This window comes from Protomyctophum parallelum (assembly GCF_964188405.1).
Source record: "Protomyctophum parallelum genome assembly, chromosome: 12".
Lineage (NCBI taxonomy): Eukaryota > Metazoa > Chordata > Actinopteri > Myctophiformes > Myctophidae > Protomyctophum > Protomyctophum parallelum.
In genome coordinates, this window is record NC_139712.1 from 12231259 (window position 1) to 12247023 (window position 15765).

Genomic DNA, 15765 nt, shown 5'->3' on the forward strand with positions numbered 1-15765 from the left:
GGGGCAGAGAGACAGACACACAACAGTGTTATTGGATAGTGCAGCGGATCGTCTCCTCAGACTATGGGATGAAACTTCTTTAGCCTATACCCCTGCAGTGCCTCCCCCCAGGCAATGGGAGGAGCAAGCAACATCCTCCCAGGCGATATTTTTCTATCACTTACACATAGTTTAGTTAAGTTTACGTTTAGACATAGTTTTACTGAGGTTAAGTTTACGTTTAGACATAGGTTTACTGAGGTTGAGTTTACGTTTAGACATAGGTTTACTGAGGTTGAGTTTACGTTTAGACATAGTTTTACTGAGGTTAAGTTTACGTTTAGACATAGTTTTACTGAGGTTAAGTTTACGTTTAGACATAGTTTTACTGAGGTTAAGTTTACGTTTAGACATAGGTTTACTGAGGTTAAGTTTACGTTTAGAGTTAGACATAGGTTTACTGAGGTTAAGTTTACGTTTAGACATAGGTTTACCGAGGTTAAGTTTACGTTTAGACATAGGTTTACTGAGGTTAAGTTTACGTTTAGACATAGTTTTACTGAGGTTGAGTTTACGTTTAGACATAGGTTTACTGAGGTTAAGTTTACGTTTAGACATAGGTTTACTGAGGTTAAGTTTACGTTTAGACATAGGTTTACTGAGGTTAAGGTCATAGGAATAAGGTTAGGTTTACTTTACGTTTAGGAATAAGGTTAGGTTTACTTTACGTTTAGGAATAAGGTTAAAGGTTTAGACGTAGTTTTGTGAAGTAAGTTTAGGAATACATTCATGTTTAGACACAGTTTTACTGAGGTCGAGGTTCAGCGAGTACTGGCCACTCACAGCTGAGGTTTCATCAGAGTACTGGCCACTCACAGCTGAGGTTTCATCAGAGTACTGGCCACTCACAGCTGAGGTTTCATCAGAGAACTGGCCACTCACAGCTGAGGTTTCATCAGAGAACTGGCCAATCATAAATATATATATATGGACACTTCCTGTCACCACATGACCTAATATGGACACTTCCTGTCACCACATGACCTAATATGGACACTTCCTGTCACCACATGACCTAATATGGACACTTCCTGTCACCACATGACCTAATATGGACACTTCCTGTCACCACATGACCTAATATGGACACTTCCTGTCACCACATGACCTAATAAGGTGAACTGACCTGTGTGCTTCCTGAGTCGATGGCTTTGTCGACGTAGAGCAGTGATTGGCCCTCACCCGGACACACCCCCTCTGACCAGGCCGCACACTGGAGATGTGCACAGCACTGACCTGCACACACACACACACACACACACACAAATAAACCAACCATGAAAAATAGCCCAGATCGGGATCACTTCACCACTTTTCAACCTATCTTCATATAATAGGTCCTCACTAATAATCATGATAAAATGGCACGATTTCTTTCTACTCAGTCTGTGTCTCATAGGAGGGCTGTGGGCAGTTTAGAAACCGTCTTCCAGTGACATCATCATTAGGCAGATTATTTTTTAAACAAGATTGTTTTACAAAAATGTTTAGGTTTTCATTATCGTGAGAACGATGGCTTCCTTTTTCACATTGCAACTTTTCAGGATTAGAAAGCCTGCTGTTTTTATTAGCTTGTATTCTACATCGATGATGTCACTGGAAGACGGTTTCTGAACTGCCCACAGCCCTCCTATGAGACACAGACCGAGTAGAAAATAATTTTCATGATTATTACTGAGGACCTATTATATGAAGATGGGTTGAAAAGTGGTGAAGTGGTCCTTGGCTTTAACACATTGTGTGTGTGTGTGTGTGTGTGTGTGTGTGTGTGTGTGTGTGTGTGTGTGTGTGTGTGTGTGTGTGTGTGTGTGTGTGTGTGTGTGTGTGTACGCGTGTGCGTGTGCGTGTGTGTGTGTGCGTACCTGTGGGGTCAAACAGTGATTTGACATTGATATCGTGCGGCAACCCGATTGGACCGCTTTGCTCCAAGAACTCTGATAACTCCGCCCCCTCTGTTGAAACACACACACACACACACACACACACACACACACACACACACACAGTGATTTTCTCGTGCCGTAATCCTTTTAGACTAGGCGTCTAACTGTACTCTGTTGCCGTTTGACATTTCTCTCTGATAAACTATTCAATCAATCAATATTAACCCATTTTGGGCGGGAACCCCTTTTGGTGTTAGCATCATGTTATGCTTTATCTATTGAAAAATAGCAGATCACCGAGTGGCGCGCTACGAGCTATGTAGGTCTGATATTTTTGAAAAATCGAAGAACCACTGACATAGAAACATAGCTTTTTCAGAAAACTGTCAGGATGTAGAAGACATTTTTAGAATCTGATCTCAGGTCAGAATGAAAACTGTCAGGATGTAGAAGACATTTATAGAATCTGATCTCAGGTCAGAATGAAAACTGTCAGGATGTAGAAGAACATTTTTAGAATCTGATCTCAGGTCAGAATGGGATAAATGTGACAATAACCTGCATTCACGTTGCATTGACGGCTGAGCATCGTTTCTGAACTAACTTTATCCCTTCCCATTCTGACCTGAGATCAGATTCATACGAGGTTTCCACTGGGACACACACTGGTCTGATTAACCCATTCTGACCTGAGATCAGATTCTAAAAAATGTCACAGTCGTTCTTCGATTTTTCAAAAATAGCAGACTTACAAGCTCATAGCGCGCCACTCGGTGGCGCGCTATGAGCTTGTAGATCTGCTATTTTTCAATAGCTAAAGCATAACATAATGCTAACACCAAAATGGGTTCCCGTTCAGAATGGGCTAAACCCCGCCCCAAAAAGAGAAGGTCCAATGCCAGCCAATCCAAATAGTCACTTAGGAAGAAATGTAAAAGATATATCTCTAAAACGGGTAGTCCCAATACTTGATTCTGATTGGCTGGTTACCGTCACGTGACCGCTGTAAATTCCACCGATAACCCACTCCTTCAATCACTGGGGCTATACTTGCCGAGCAAAACAAGGAAGTGATGTGGCTGCTCGCTCTGGTGGCGCAAAGCGTAGCTACTTTTGTGAATTAAATCGTTTTATTAGGTTAATATTGCTATATGTTTGTAACATGTTTTAGAAAAGCAATAAGCCACTCCAGGCCTCATGCTTACCGGGTATTTTACACTGGCTGGGAGGGAAGAAGACCCTCCGCTGCGCGTGGGGTCTGCCTACGCCCCCAGCCAGTGTAAAATACCCGGTAACCTGAGACCTCTCGTGGCTTATTGCTTAAAAATGTATTATGAAAAAATAGTCACTCTACTCACCATCAGTGCTGCAGTCTGGACTACTGCACCTACACACACACACACACACACACACACACACACACACTACGTTAGTCCTACGTTACGTGTGGCACCAGCTCCCGTCCGCATCTAATTGTAAAGAGAGTATCTAAACGCATGAATCTTTTTACAATGAGTAACGTGTCCATGACAAAGAAAATATATGGTGTGGAGACTATTATTATTAAAACCATGTATACTTAATGAACTCCGCGGAGGGTGTGGCCACATAAAAACATAATTTTAACACTTTCTGTACACCATTTTGAAATAAATCTTCCTCCTAGTAATAATCAAACACATGATGATCATGTTTTAGGGGGGGGGGGGGAATCACGGCATATCGATGCTTACGTTGGAGCGGTCCGGTCTCCGTGGTATCGGTCGTCGTGGCGCTCGTCGTGGCGCTCGTCGGGGGGGAGGCGGCTCAGGACGTGGGCGGGGATGTAGCCGGGGGAGGGGCCAAACACCACCAGTGACCCCTGGCCCGCCGCGAGGTCATCGCCGCGGTTACAGAACGCACAGCGCTTCACCCTGAGGGGAAACGGACCAGGAAGCAATAATCACTGGTTATTACAGCGTCAAGTATTATTTTTTTAATAATAACAATAATTATACAATTTTCATTCATTTTACGCTCTCTAGAGTTACATTACTGTTAAACATCTGCATTACTTAATGTACAATAAGAGTCTACACAATTAGAGAATGTAGAATAATTGTTATTTTGACCAACGTTTGCATGTTAACTCTCCTAATGGTACCAACATCAACACAGCATGGAATTGTGGACATGTTCTTCAACTACAACGACAACATATTCCAAGACAAGTTTTGGGTCTGAGAGGCTAAATGCCATCCATTGGTGGTTCTGTGACTCAAATGCAGAATAAAAATAGTGGGCCTTGATATGAAAAAGGTTGCTGGTCAAAGTTGAGCTGACCATCACATAAAGCTGTCTAGAGCATTCGATACAGTTGACCATCATATGAAAGGTGTCTAGAGCATTCGATACAGTTGACCATCACATAAAGCTGTCTAGAGCATTGGATACAGTTGACCATCATATGAAAGGTGTCTAGAGCATTCGATACAATTGACCATCACATTGCATTTGATGTTGTCTTCGACGTTACAGCGTGTCATGTCTATGTATCTATGCTCACCGTCTCTTGGCATGCTGTCCGGGGGAGGGAGACAGGTGTCCGGGGCAGGGAGACAGGCCACCAGAGTCCTGGCAGGGAGACAGGCTGGGCTGGTACAGCGGGGACAGAGAGCCCTCGTCTTCACTGGGGGGACTGAAGCTCCCCAGTCTGTCCTCTGGGCTGGGACAGGGAGGGACACTAGGAGTAGGACCCAGTCTGTCTTCCAGACTGGGACAGGGAGGGACACTAGGACCCAGTCTGTCTTCCAGACTGGGACAGGGAGGGACACTAGGAGTAGGACCCAGTCTGTCCTCTGGGCTGGGACAGGGAGGGACACTAGGACCCAGTCTGTCCTCTGAGCTGGGACAGGGAGGGACACTAGGACCCAGTCTGTCCTCTGGGCTGGGACAGGGAGGGACACTAGGACCCAGTCTGTCCTCTGGGCTGGGACAGGGAGGGACACTAGGACCCAGTCTGTCTCCTGGACTGGGAGGACCAGGGCTCTGGAATGGCAAACGAAGAAAGGTTTAGTTATGCTAATAAACACTCATACAAGATTATATGCCCTTTACAATATGAATCGTCTCATTAGGTAGATTATATGAGCTTTACAATACGAATCGGCTCACGTAGGCTTAATTTATTTTCACGTACAAACTTCTCTTCGACTGTGATTTTAGATAACGGTCCATAGATTGTGTCTAGAACGTTTCACACAAGTCGCTCAAAAGTCAAAAGAAATTGTTCACGTGGAGAAAGTTTATCAAACTGCTCAAAAAGGCTGAAAAGTCTAAGGGCGGAGCTTACTGGTCAAAGTGACAGATGTGTTCCTTGTGAGTAGAGGCACAAGTTCCATGGCTTTAGAGCGAACAAGGCATGACATATGCCCGTTCGAAGTTTGCATTTTCAAAGCGATTGCTATAGACCCTCTATCATACTGCAAAGTTTCATAAAAATGTACACTATGTTGTCATAATGTACACTATGATGTCATAATGTACACTATGATGTCACAATGTACACTATGATGTCATAATATACACTATGATGTCACAATGTACACTATGATGTCATAATGTACACTATGATGTCACAATGTACACTATGATGTCATAATGTACACTATGATGTCACAATGTACACTATGATGTCACAATGTATATTTACCGTCCGTTGGTTTTGCTCCACGGGACTCGCTCTGCTCTCCGGCGCCTCCGCGGGCACCGGACCGGAACTGCACGACGTCGCCTCCGCGATGGGGCTGGGGGCGGGGCTTGGTGCCGTGGGGGCGGGGCTGGCCGTGTCCTCTGGCTCAGACACAGAGGGGGGGGACGGGGGACGGGCTCGGGTCCTGCTTCTGGATTTAGCTGGTTTGGGTTTGGCCGAGGGGGAGAGGAGGAGGAGGGTGGGGGCTGGTGGTGATGCCTGGACGACCTCTTGTTTGAGGTCGGACTCAGAGGTCACAGGGTCAGGAGGAGGGGTCACGGGGTCAGGGTTTGATTTCCTCCTGGAGGTCGAGCGAGGGCGACCGACTGGCCTCACCTCTGGAGAGGGAGGGAGGGGGGGGGAGAGAGAGAGAGAGAGAGAGAGAGAGAGAGAGACAGAGAGACAGAGAGACAGAGAAAGAGAGAGAGAGAGAGAGTTGATTGACCAAAATCCACCTGAACTGTGGTTATCCGTGGGAACCACAGCTGAAACGGCGATCTCTGCATCTCTAATTGACAGGTAGGAACCACACACACACACACACGCGCACACACACACACACACACACACACACACACACACACACACACGTACGTACGTACCTGGTGTGTTGGACGTCTTGCTGCATGGTGTGACCGACTCCGAAACATCACTCTGTGGTCTGCCTCGACCCCTCCCCCTCCCCCTACACACACACACACACACACACACACGTTAAAGTTTCAGACACAATAATGCAAAGTGATGAAGTCTTTTTAAGGAGACCTGAAGTACATTTTGATGTTAAATAGGGACCATAGCCTAATTCAGGTCAAACCGCAGGGGCAATACAGATCTACTCCTATTGGGGGTCCACGGGCTAATGAGTATCATTTTTGGGGTCCTTCACTACACTTTAGAAACATGACCAAATAAACAACTACACTTTAGAAACAAGACCAAATAAACAACTACACTTTAGAAACAAGCCCAAATAAACAACTACACTTTAGAAACAAGCCCAAATAAACAACTACACTTTAGAAACAAGACCAAATAAACAACTACACTTTAGAAACAAGCCCAAATAAACAACTACACTTTAGAAACAAGCCCAAATAAACAACTACACTTTATAAACAAGACCAAATAAACAACTACACTTTATAAACAAGACCAAATAAACAACTACCTTTAGAAACAAGACCAAATAAACAACTACACTTTAGAAACAAGACCAAATAAACAACTACACTTTAGAAACAAGACCAAATGAACAACTACACTTTAGAAACAAGACCAAATAAACAACTACACTTTAGAAACAAGACCAAATAAACACTACACTTTAGAAACAAGACCAAATAAACTACACTTTAGAAACAAGACCAAATAAACAGCTACACTTTAGAAACAAGACCAAATAAACAGCTACACTTTAGAAACAAGACCAAATAAACAACTACACTTTAGAAACAAGACCAAATAAACAACTACACTTTAGAAACAAGACCAAATAAACTACACTTTAGAAACAAGACCAAATAAACAGCTACACTTTAGAAACAAGACCAAATAAACAGCTACACTTTAGAAACAAGACCAAATAAACAACTACACTTTATAAACAAGACCAAATAAACAACTGCACTTTAGAAACAAGACCAAATAAACAACTACACTTTAGAAACAAGACCAAATAAACAACTACACTTTAGAAACAAGACAAAATATACAACTACACTTTAGTAACAAGACCAAATAAACAACTACACTTTAGAAACAAGACCAAATAAACAACTACACTTTAGACACAAGACCAAATAAACACTACACTTTAGAAACAAGACCAAATAAACAGCTACACTTTAGAAACAAGACCAAATAAACAGCTACACTTTAGAAACAAGACCAAATAAACAACTACACTTTAGAAACAAGACCAAATAAACACTACACTTTAGAAACAAGACCAAATAAACACTACACTTTAGAAACAAGACCAAATAAACACTACACTTTAGAAACAAGACCAAATAAACACTACACTTTAGAAACAAGACCAAATAAACAGCTACACTTTAGAAACAAGACCAAACACTACACTTTAGAAACAAGACCAAATAAACACTACACTTTAGAAACAACACCAAATAAACTACACTTTAGAAACAAGACCAAATAAACAGCTACACTTTAGAAACAAGCCCAAATACACAACTACACTTTAGAAACAAGACCAAATAAACAGCTACACTTTAGAAACAAGACCAAATAAACAACTACACTTTAGAAACAAGACCAAATAAACAACTACGCTTTAGAAACAAGACCAAATAAACACTACACTTTAGAAATAAGACCAAATAAACAGCTACACTTTAGAAACAAGACCAAATAAACAACTACACTTTAGAAACAAGACCAAATAAACAACTACACTTCAGAAACAAGACCAAATAAACAACTACACTTTAGAAACAAGACCAAATAAACAACTACACTTTAGAAACAAGACACACAGATCCACACATGCACAGTGCCCTACACCTGCAGTTCCCTACACCTGTACAGTGGACAGTGATAAGTGAAGGTGGGGGCCGCATGTGGCCCCCGGGCCACCAGTTGATATTAACATGCGGGCCACATTAAGTGAAGGTGGGGGCCGCATGTGGCCCCCGGCCGGGCCACCAGTTGACATTAACCTGAGGGCCACATTAAGTGATGGTGGGGGCCCCATGTGGCCCCCGGGCCACCAGTTGATATTAACCTGAGGGCCACATTAAGTGACGGTGGGGGCCCAATGTGGCCCCCGGGCCACCAGTTGATATTAACCTGAGGGCCACATTAAGTGACGGTGGGGGCCCAATGTGGCCCCCGGCCAGGCCACCAGTTGATATTAACCTGAGGGCCACATTAAGTGACCGTGGGGGCCTCATGTGGCCTTCCGCCTCAAACATCACGTTACCAACTCTGACTGGCCTGTGAAAGATTACTTAAATTAATTAGAAAATAAAACATACTTTCATTAACCTTATGGGTGGACTAAAACCGCGTTGCTTTTATTTTGAAGCCCATTGTATTCTCACAGTGCACGCAAATGTGCACGTGAATTGAGTGTGATTGAGAACATGTCTTCCTTCCTTCACCCCCCCCCCCCCCCCCCGCCCCCCCCCCCCCCCCCCTCATATGCGAAAATGTGGGCTTTTTGGTTTTATCGGTGACAACGTCAGTGAATGCAAAAAGCCTAGCCATGGTTCATGACTCTCGTATTCATACGAGAGTCATGGCTTAACTGCACCCTGTTTTTGGCGCTTGTTACATTTACAACTTTTACGTATATATAAACATTCAGATTTCAAATATAAAGTACTCACAATTTTTCCCACGGGTGTTAGTTAGTTGCAGCACCAGCGATTAGAATTTCTGCATCCCGCGTTGTTTAATAAAAAGCATTTTTATCCGAGCTGTTATTTTGCCATTGGCTTTCAACTACGCGCCCCTATCGGTCGGGAAGGTCTGAAGTAAAATCAGCTAAATTTGCATGTGCTTAAATTCACATTTAAAAATTCTTTCAGATGTCAAGATTTTCTGAGATGATAGAATGGTGATGGATGATGATGCTCATGGAAGGGGAACCTTCTGAAAGCTTCATGGGCTCAAAGATAATCAACTTCAAAATAATTAAAACGGTCAAAATGACCTCTCAGACCTTCTAGTGTTAAGCAATTATGTTGTACTTTAGCTATTGAAAAATAGCAGATCGACAAGCTCATAGCGCGGCACCGAGTGCCGCACTACGAGCTTGTAGATCTACTATTTTTTAAACATCGTGAAAATGTGGCACAGATATTTGAATATATATTCTTCCAGAACTCAAATCTCTGCTTCTGGGGGGGGGGGGGGGGGGGGGGGGTCCCTGGAACAACATATTTTCATATGGGGGTCGGCGGCCAATTACAGATCGTTTCCCTATTTCCACTGTCCCCAACTTGCATCGTTCCCAGCGAGGTCTAGTGCTTATAATAAAACAGACATGGCAACATGCAGTGTTCTTCTCTTATCTTCCTCCCCTCCCCCGCATACCCAGCAGGCAATGTAACCGCTTCCCCCGTGTGTGCGTGCGTGCGTTTAACACTTCCTTCCTGCAGAGCGTTGATGCTAAACCGTCGATTTTCTGTGTTAGTGGTGAATGCACGTGCACGTACACACACACAGACACACACACAATATAACTTCACAACATGGCCAACCGTCAGTCTGTGAAGACGCATTCAGCAGCCAATGGCATCGCTGAGTTAGAGCAGACAGACGCATTCAGCAGCCAATGGCATCGCTGAGTTAGAGCAGACAGACGCATTCAGCAGCCAATGGCATCGCTGAGTTAGAGCAGACAGACGCATTCAGCAGCCAATGGCATCGCTGAGTTAGAGCCATAGACTGTAAAAAATATGGACAAAGCGTTCCGCGGGTCTAACATGAACGTAAAATGAAGCCTGTCAGTCCTTGAATTGTACATCGCCATCTTTCTAGATCCGTTTGGGCCCAGCTGGCCCATTGGCTGGCCCAGACAACGAGGCGGGACTTCCCCCCTTCTTCTCTGTTGGTTTTTATTTTGACTCGAGTGGGTGGGGAATCCCGATCATAGACTGTAGCGGTAGCCACGCCCCTCAGAACAATGACAGCGCCACAACAGGCCATTATATGAACTTTCAGGAAATCCCGATTTCCTTAGTGGCTTCACAACATATCTGTCTGACTGCCCCCCTGGTTAGAGCAGACAGTCTATCATCCGATTGCATGAAACATGTTGAGTAGACTAAAACTACAGAAAAACTACAGAAAAACTAAGCAATGATGACTAAAACTATGACTAAAACTATGACTAAACATTAACGTTTCGATAGTGCTGCAATATTGTTGCTCAAACGTGAATCTCGATTTTCCAACTTCAGTGACGCTTGCGGAACTCGACTTTGTCTCGTTCCCCTACCGCATCACTGTCGTGTTCAATAATCACGTTAAACAACACCCTCTCGTGTAATATTGCTTAAATAATAACACACCGCTGAATTTGGCGATTGACCAATCAGAATCAAGCATTCAACCAAGCCGTGTAATCATTCCGAAATATTATCGGAGTATCGTGCGGCTCCCAGCCAGGACTAGCCCCACAAGTCAGAACCCAATGGTACTGAAGTTTCTGACATTTTGGAGACCCAGCTACCATGGGGTCCTATTCCACCTCTACCCTGCCACCTGGTACGCCTACATGAATAAACAAATACCGTCGGTTACGTCGTTTCTGCGCCGTTTGAGGGCTTCTGTTCGTTTGAGGGTTTCTGAATGTGTGAACTCTAGTTTCCACCGGACACCGCTGCGAATTGTCCTGTGCTGCGGAAGCCGTTAAGTATTTTTAATCTGTGTTTGACCGATTTGGTCGCTTTGATTCTTCTCTTCCTTCCTTATTTATTGACACCTCATTGTACCGCCTATCTGGCTAGCTAGTGGCTATAGCTATGACAGAGCAGATCAGAGGCAGGAACGTAGCCACGCACAAGCCAACCCCGCAGCGGGAGGCGGTACAATAAACGGTAAATAAACAAGGAAGGAAGAGAAGAATCAAAGCAACCAAATCGGTCAAACACAGATTAAAACTACTTAACGGCTTCCGCAGCACAGGAGAATTCGCCGCGGTGTCCGGTGGAAACTAGAGTTCACATAAACAGAATAACTCAAACGAACAGAAGCCCTCAAACGGCGCAGAAATGACGTAACCAACGGTATTTATGTCTGCGTTCTATCATTTCTATACGAAAACACATCACCGCACAGGGACCCCACGGGTAGCCCGGTTCGGCACGAATCGATTGGGCTGACCCAGGGGGTTCCGAGAGGGGCTAAGTCAGGACCTACTTGGACAAACCCTGCTCTAGCGGAAAAACAAAGCCGGCGGATAATACGATTTTAAGGGAGGTTGTACTTACTTCCTGCCTCTCGTAGAAGGTGGAGTTGCAGACCCAGGGCTCTTAGAAGAGGCTGCAGACACAGGGCTCTTAGAAGAGGCTGCAGACACAGGGCTCTTAGAAGAGGCTGCAGACACAGGGCTCTTAGAAGAGGCTGCAGACACAGGGCTCTTAGAAGTGGCTGCAGACACAGGGCTCTTAGAAGAGGCTGCAGACACAGGGCTCTGAGAAGTGGCTGCAGACACAGGGCTCTTAGAAGAGGCTGCAGACACAGGGCTCTTAGAAGTGGCTGCAGACACAGGGCTCTTAGAAGAGGCTGCAGGCCCAGGGCTCTTAGAAGAGGCTGCAGGCACAGGGCTCTTAGAAGAGGCTGCAGGCACAGGGCTCTTAGAAGAGGCTGCAGACACAGGGCTCTTAGAAGAGGCTGCAGACACAGGGCTCTTAGAAGAGGCTGCAGACACAGGGCTCTTAGAGGAGGCTGCAGACACAGGGCTCTTAGAAGAGGCTGCAGACACAGGGCTCTTAGAAGAGGCTGCAGACACAGGGCTCTTAGAAGAGGCTGCAGACACAGGGCTCTTAGAAGAGGCTGCAGAACGGGAGCCGCTGCCGTTCTTGCGAGGTCTACCAGGTGTAGCGGCGGCAGGTGTAGCCGCTGAAGGAGCGGAGCGGGGTTTGGTGGCAGGTGTGGAAGGCGCGGGAGGTGTGGCGGAACGGGAGCCGCTCCCGTCTTTTTTTCGAGGCTTGGCAGGTGTGGCCGAAGGAGCAGAGCGGGGTTTAGCGGCGGCAGGCGGTGCAGACCCAGGTTTGGGGGCAGGTGTGGTGGAGCGCGGGCTGCTTCCGTCTCTTCGAGGTTTAGCGGGTGTAGCGGCCGCCGGGGGAGTGGCTCGGGGTTTGGTAGCAGGTGTAGCAGCTGTGACAGGTGTGGACCTGGGGCTGCTTCCGTCTCTTCGAGGTTTAGCGGGTGTAGTTGAAGCCGGAGCAGGCCGGGGCTTGGTAGGAGGCGTGGCAGGTGTTGTGACAGGTGTAGCTGAAGGAGTAGAGCGGGGCTTGGTAGGAGGCGTGGCAGGTGTTGTGACAGGTGTAGCTGAAGGAGTAGAGCGGGGTTTGGTGGCAGGTGTGGTCCGGGGACTGCTTCCGTCTTTTCGAGGTCTTCCTCGCGGCCGCTTCTCGGGGGTGGAGCTAACAACGGCAGCGGCTTTAGCCAATGAGGCGCTGCGTCCGGCCCGAGTGACGGGAGGAAAAGGGGGCGGGCCTCGGTCCCGAGGCTCCTGAGCTTCAGACGGCATTCTGGGTGGAAAAAAATAAAACTTTATTAGTTAACAAATTAAAAACGTTTATTCATAGTAACAATGTTTTTTTTTTTTTTTATGAGTAGGACAATATCAGTCACCAGAAGCAGAGACGTGTGTTTTCAACCAGTCTAACATTCATTAGAAGGACAATATCAATCGAAAAGGAATTCTCCTTGAACCTGTAATCTATCCACACTTTTCCTGGGCTGTGTGTGCTCCAGTTCCTGTTGATTTCATTGGCTATCATTGGTCATCTGACCAGTTTCATTGGCTTTCATTGGATCAAATCGACAGGAACTGGAGCACACACAGGCTGACACAGCCCAGGAAAAGTGTGGATATACAACTGACATTTGAAAAAAGCAGATGTACAAGTTCAGAGCACATTGCAATGCGACAAGTTCTGACCTTGTAGATCTGTATTTATTACATATATATTATTGTAACATATTTTCCGATAGAATTAAAAAAAATGGAAATAGTTAATTGGATGCTAGTTTTTTTTTAAATAAATGTGAGTCTTTCCATTGCATGCCAGGGGACTTCAACAAGGGGTCCACAGAGTTATAATAGGGGGGTCTGCCAAAACGGTGACTGTGTGTGATAGTATATCATTCATTATTATTTTCCAATAAGCAGCTATGATAATGTGTCTGCCTGTATGTCCCTGTTTAGACTATGACCTTTTGACCCTGCTGTGCTGAGCCAGGCCATGCACACACACACACACACACACACACACACACACACACACACACACACAAGTCCCTGCTTCATATATCTGTCAGGCTGTCAGCTAAGGGGTCCCTGCTGCATCTGTCTCTCTCTCAGCTAAGGGGTCCCTGCTTCATCTGTCTCTCTCTCAGCTAAGGGGTCCCTGCTTCATCTCTCTCAACTAAGGGGTCCCTGCGTCATCTCTCTCAGCTAAGGGGTCCCTGCTTCAGCTGTCTCTCAGCTAAGGGGGTCCCTGCTTCATCTCTCTCAGCTAAGGGGTCCCTGCTTCATCTGTATCTCAGCTAAGGGGTCCCTGCTTCATCTGTATCTCAGCTAAGGGGTCCCTGCTTCAACTGTCTCAGCTAAGGGGGTCCCTGCTTCATCTGTCTCTCAGCTAAGGGGTCCCTACTTCATCTCTCTCTCAGCTAAGGGGGTCCCTGCTTCATCTGTCTCTCAACTAAGGGGTCCTTACTTCATCTCTGAAGTCCCTTCATCCCTGGGGGACCCCCCACAGCCAGTAGACTATCATCCTAAACAAGCATGTATAGCTAGCCGTCTATTGACTGCTGTCAACCAACCAGCAGCTAACTGGTTAAAAACAAAAGACACAACAAACGACCACAGATAATTAATTAACGTCTAAAAATAATAATAATAATAACAACAACAATAATAAACACGTCAATAACGCGACGATAAACAGGCCCGTGTTCAACAATAAAACAATTAACGGCGTGTCTGTCTGTGTTTATTATCGTCACTACTCACTGTGTGTCAGTTAGCATCACTTAGCTTATTAGCCCCGGGAAGCTAACGGCTAAGCTAACCCCGACGCGCATATATATATATAATTATATATAAACGCACGCACGCGCCCCGTGCACGCGTTCGACACGACCATTGATTATTAGTTATGGATGATCTGGAGGATAAATTAAACGGGAAACTAATCAATCATTAGTTAACAGTTAGTCAACATTAGCACTTATAGCTAGCTCCCCCACTACTAGTGCTAACGGCGAAGCTAATGCTAACATGCTAACGCCGTTCCGTGCCTGTGTGTGTGTGTGTGTGTGTGTGTGTGTGTGTGTGTGTGTGGTAGTGTGTTTATAAACTGTGTTTGTTTTGTTTTCTTATATCTAATTATTATAAAACAATATTAATAATAGTATAGTAACATATTAGACTCACCTACAGGATGGATGCTTGGTTTTATCTCCCTAAAAAAAACCCACAAACAAACAAAAACAAAAGAAAAAGGAAAGGATAGGAGAAAAAAAAAACTCTTAAAGCGTCAAAGAAAGAATTTAAATCCAAGAATAAACTTCTTATCTTTCTTTCTTCTTTCCTCCGGAAGCATTTATTTTATTAACTTCACATTCTGCGTTCATTTGGTTTATTTATAACGGTGTTTTTTTCTCTCTCTCTCTCCACAAAAAACACAAACAGAGAAAATGAAGAACGCTCCAAAACGTTAATGTGAACTTCGAGTGGCCGCCATGTTGGATTGGATGGACTGACTAGTACTCTCTCTCTCTCTCTGTGGTACTACTGAGTACTTCTACTCTGAGTACTTCTACTCGGGAGTGGTGGAACGCCCTGCCAACAGTCATTAAGACATGCTTCAGTGTTGTTTTCGTCGACTAAAACTATAAGACGAAAAATCTACCTATTTTCACTGACGAAAACTAAATGGAAACTAAATGAAAACTAAGCTATGATGACTAAAACTAAGACTAAATATACTGACAATTTCGTCGACAAATAAAAACTAGACTAAAATGTTAGGAAGGGACTAGTGGACAACAGATCCAGTATAAGTCATTTTACACTTGGTTCAATGCTGAAAATAGCCAATCTACAAGCTCACAACGCGTCGCAACGCAAGCTTGTAGATCGGCTAGCAAGTGTAAAAACACTCATTACGACGGCATCAAGACCCGCCAAAATACATTTTAGTCGACTAAATCAACTGTAGATTTAGTCGACTGAAATCTTATGACATTTAGTCGACTAAAACTAGACTAACACTAAGACATTCCAGGTGACTATGTGACTAAAACTAAATGAAGTTTCAGTCCAAAGACTATACTAAACTAAAATAGAAATTTGCTGCCAAAAACAACGCTGATGCTAATCCCTTGACTCCTTCAAAACCGCTC

At 44.8% G+C, this 15765-nt stretch overlaps 1 protein-coding gene across 1 annotated transcript in view; it reads right to left on the bottom strand.

Annotated features, from left to right (window-relative positions):
- LOC310867508 (uncharacterized protein) overlaps positions 1 to 15021 on the bottom strand; it is a 131103-nt gene extending 116082 nt beyond the window's left edge. The window contains 9 exon segments of the mRNA XM_083777622.1: positions 1166 to 1275; positions 1902 to 1991; positions 3281 to 3309; positions 3656 to 3835; positions 4468 to 4949; positions 5614 to 5990; positions 6255 to 6337; positions 11619 to 12884; positions 14795 to 15021. Of these exon segments, the coding sequence (XP_083633748.1) occupies positions 1166 to 1275; positions 1902 to 1991; positions 3281 to 3309; positions 3656 to 3835; positions 4468 to 4949; positions 5614 to 5990; positions 6255 to 6337; positions 11619 to 12883 (2616 nt within the window). The 5' untranslated portion in view covers position 12884; positions 14795 to 15021.
- Positions 15022 to 15765: the final 744 nt, after the last annotated feature.